Below are 4,334 nucleotides of genomic sequence, written 5' to 3'. Positions count from 1 at the left end.
TGACACGTGATTTAAGGGCTATTTAGCTGTTATTTTTAATAAATTGAAAAGTTCTGTTGTTCAGGTAAATGCTTATTTCTAGAATTTACCTCTATGGAAATGTTTACTCTGTATATTTTAAGTAGCCTCTATATGTTACACTGTTGTTTCTTTATTATTTCAGAATATCAGATGACATTGGAATAACAAGATACATTCTCATTATTTATCATCTTTTAAAGACCAAATTGAAAATATTGTACAGAGCAGATATATAAGATTGTTTCTATAAGTCTATGGTAGAATTCCTCTGATATATTTACTCTGAAATTTGTTATTAGCAAACTTTCTAGACATCACTGTCTGGTTGCAAATTAAACTTGGATAAATTTACTGCAGAGTTTTTAGACAAAGGTAACACTGGACAGAAATACAGCAGTCAAAATATTTGTAAACAAAAGACTACAGAAGCAAAAAGAAGAAAATATATATATATTGGGATTTTAGAAAACTAATGGAAAAGAGTGAGAAACTAAAAGATCTGACTTTTCCAGAAGATAAAGAAAAAGGGGAACAAAAATTGTCATATGACTGTGATGTCTGTAAAAAGTCTTTCTCTCGAAAGGGTTACTTGAATATGCACAAACGTATTCATACAGGGGAGAAGCCATTTCACTGTGATATCTGTGGTAAATCATTCTCTCAAAAAATTAACTTGACTACACACCAACATAGTCATACAGGAGAGAAACCACATCACTGTGACATCTGTGGTAAATCATTCTCTGACCCAAGTGCTTTAACTCGTCACAAACGTATTCACACAGGGGAGAAGCCATATTCCTGTAATATCTGTGGAAAATCATTCCCATGTAGCAGTGCTTTAACTCGTCATAAACTAATTCATACAGGAGAGAAGCCATATCACTGTGACATCTGTGGTAAATCATTTTCTCAGAGTAGTACTTTAACTAGTCACAAGTATATTCATACAGGAGAGACACCATATTATTGTGATATCTGTGGTAAATCATTCTCTCGAAGTGGCAACTTAGCTTCTCACAAACGTTTCCATACCAGAGAGAAGCCATATCACTGTGATATCTGTGGTAAATTGTTCTCTGCAAGTACTTCCTTGATTGTACATAAACGTATTCATACAGGAGAGAAGCCATATCACTGTGATAGCTGTGATAAATCTTTTTCTGTCAGCAGTAACCTAACTATTCATATACGTACTCACACAGGAGAGAAGTCTAACCAAAGTGATTTAAATCGTCACAAATATGTTTGCACAGGAGAGAGGCCATATCAGTGTAACATCTGTAGTAGATCATTCTGTGACCAAAGTGCTTTAAATTCTCACAAATGTACTCATACAGGGGAGAAACCATATTCCTGTAATATCTGTGGTAAATCTTTCCCTCGCAGCTCTGCTTTAACTAATCATAAACGTATTCATACAGGAGAGAAGCCATATCAATGTGACATCTGTAACAAATCTTTCTCTATCAGTAGCAACCTAACTACTCATAAACGTCTTCATACAGGGGAGAAGCCATATCACTGTGATATCTGTGGTCTATCGTTTACTCAGTGTAGTGCTTTAACTAGTCACAAGCTTATTCATACAGGAGAGACACCATATTATTGTGATGTCTGTGGTAAATCATTCTCTCGCAGTGGCAGCTTAACTTCTCACAAACGTTTCCATACAGGCGAGAAGCCATATCACTGCGACGTCTGTGGTAAATCATTCTCTGCAAACACGTCTTTAACTAATCATAAACGTATTCATACAGGGGAGAAACCATATCACTGTAATGTCTGTAACAAATCTTTCTCTATCAGTAGTAACCTAATTACTCATATACGTACTCATACAGGAGAGAAACCATATCACTGTGATATCTGTGGTATATCATTTTTTCAGAGTAGTGCCTTAACTAGTCACAAGCATATCCATACAGGAGATACACCATTTTCTTGTAACATCTGTGGTAAATCATTCTCTCAAAGTAGCAACTTAGCTGCTCATAAACGTTTCCATACTGGAGAGAGGCCATATCATTGTGATGTCTGTGGTAAATTGTTTTCTGCAAGTACTTCCTTGATTGTACACAAACGTATTCATACAGGAGAGAAGCCATATCACTGTGATATCTGCAACAAATCTTTCTCTGCCAGTAGTAACCTAATTACTCATAAACGTATTCATACAGGAGAGACACCAAATTATTGTGACTAGCAGAAAAACTGCCCAGAGGCGGGGTTTCTGCTAGAGCATGTATTGTGCATATAGATATGATACATAAATGATAAATTAAATTGACAATATGTACATGAATTGACCAAAGACTCTGTTTTAGTTTATTCTGTAATCAGTAAAATAATCCATGATACACTTAAAAAAAGATGAAAAGTGGAAAAGTGAGACTGTCAAGGGAAAATGTTCTGCTTGAGTGAATTTGAAAAGAGATGCACTGTGACAATTCATGAGAAGAATAAGCATTTTGACCTCCTCCTAAAATGGTGGTAGTATTGCAGGCATTCTGCTTGGAAATAACCAAGCTACTCATCCAGGGATTGTAATTGTCAAAGTTCCTTCTTTGCCAAAAACAGAAAACAAATAAGGGACACTCTCTCTAATTATAAATGTATTCACACAGGAATGGCGATAGAACTGTGTGATAACAGCCTCCCAACTCTATAGTTTATGTCACCACGTCTAAGGTAACTTACCTGTGGGATACTTTTGGAATAAAGACAATTTCCTCCAAATTTTGAATTTGTTTTGCATGAATTTAGTTAAAATCAATTTGTGTGGCTGTGTGGTAAGAAGCTTAAATCCAAATCACATGGTTTTGGGTTCAGTCCCTCTGCATGGCGCCTTGGGCAAGTCTTTTCTACTATAACCCTAGGCCAAACAAACCCTTGTAAGTGGGTCTGTTAGAGAGAAACTGAAAGAAACCCATCATTTATATATATAGGAAGTTGGTACTGGTTTCATGCAAATGGCAATCCTGGTGGTGTCACGTAACTGGCACCCATTACACTCTCAGAATGGTTCATGTGAAGGGCATGCAGCCATAGAAAACTTGCCAAATCAGCCGAGAGTCTGGTTGAGCCTTCCAGTTTGTCAATCCATGACAGCATAGACAGGAAACATTAGGTGATGATGATGTGTGTATTTCGAGATTGTCAACATTGGTCATGTGATTAGGGTTGGACTAAATCTGTTGCAAAGATCAAATGGTCTTAACTAGCCAATCGGTGTTTGAGCAACTGTTTTTATTCCAAGCAGAAAAATTCTCTTTCTGAGCAACTGTCATTATATAAGGAACAGTCCCCCACATATTTGGGCAGAGAGGAGGAGGGGGAGAGAGATTATATCACAACAACCAGTGCTGCCCAACACACAGAACCAAGCCATGAACATGCTACAGAATTTCAACTATGATACAACTTCCACTGTTGCAGATATAGTTAGATAAAACTTGCAAAATATGTAAGACATTTGCCATGTATATTTATAAAGGGTTGTAATAAATAAGTCACATCGAATTTACCTGGTTCTTCTTGTCATTCATTTATCTTCTGTCACTCCAGGCACACAGACTAGACCAGTTCATGCATAACCAACACACAGCTACATCAAGATGAACCAACCACAGTTAACCTAAGCAAAACTCATAACCAACACTGAGTATATATATATATAAGTGTATGTATATGTGTCTATGTTTGTCTCTCAGAGATGAATCTTTAATTATATTTTTTTTTTAAATCATGTGTTCTAATATATGTGTGTATCATCATCATCATCATTGTTTAACGTCCGCTTTCCATGCTAGCATGGGTTGGACGATTTGACTGAGGACTGGTGAAACCAGATGGCAACACCAGGCTCCAATCTAATTGGAGTGTACATAAATATGAAAATGTAGTATATAGATGCATGTGTGTGTTTACACATATACATATGATTGCTGTGTATAGTGTACTAAAAAATCACTTTCAAAAACGTCTAGGATTTCAAAGTTGACCACATTCATGCAACCATTCTTTCATGAATACATAATAAAAAACAAAACCTGGAAATGGATTTTTAATTTTTACTGAAGAAAGTTAAAAATAGCATCTGGTTTTTCAATTAAAAACTGACTACTTCAATTAGAAAAATTCCTTTTCTTCCCCACCCAATAGACCACTAAGGAAGTAAGGTGTTCAGAATATGGCAAATGCCTGATGGAGGGTATTCTCTTGGTTGCATGTCACTGAACGGTTTCCAGACGATTAATATCCTGGGCAAGATGGGGGTTCCAGACTGGAGACGCAAATTCCAGGTGAGGCCG

The 4,334-nt window shown here is 36.5% G+C and overlaps 1 protein-coding gene across 1 annotated transcript in view; it reads left to right on the top strand.

Annotated features, from left to right (window-relative positions):
• LOC106871785 (zinc finger protein 208) overlaps window positions 1-4,334 on the top strand; it is an 11,872-nt gene that overhangs the window by 1,411 nt on the left and 6,127 nt on the right. The window contains exon 2 of the mRNA XM_052977749.1: window positions 164-2,226. Within this exon, the coding sequence (XP_052833709.1) occupies window positions 494-2,226 (1,733 nt within the window). The 5' untranslated portion in view covers window positions 164-493. The remainder of the gene's footprint in view (window positions 1-163; window positions 2,227-4,334) is intronic.

The sequence above is a fragment of the Octopus bimaculoides genome, chromosome 28 (assembly GCF_001194135.2).
Source record: "Octopus bimaculoides isolate UCB-OBI-ISO-001 chromosome 28, ASM119413v2, whole genome shotgun sequence".
NCBI classification, from domain to species: Eukaryota; Metazoa; Mollusca; class Cephalopoda; order Octopoda; family Octopodidae; genus Octopus; species Octopus bimaculoides.
Note: the sequence above shows the minus strand (reverse complement) of the source record. Positions and strands in the feature narration are given on the sequence as shown.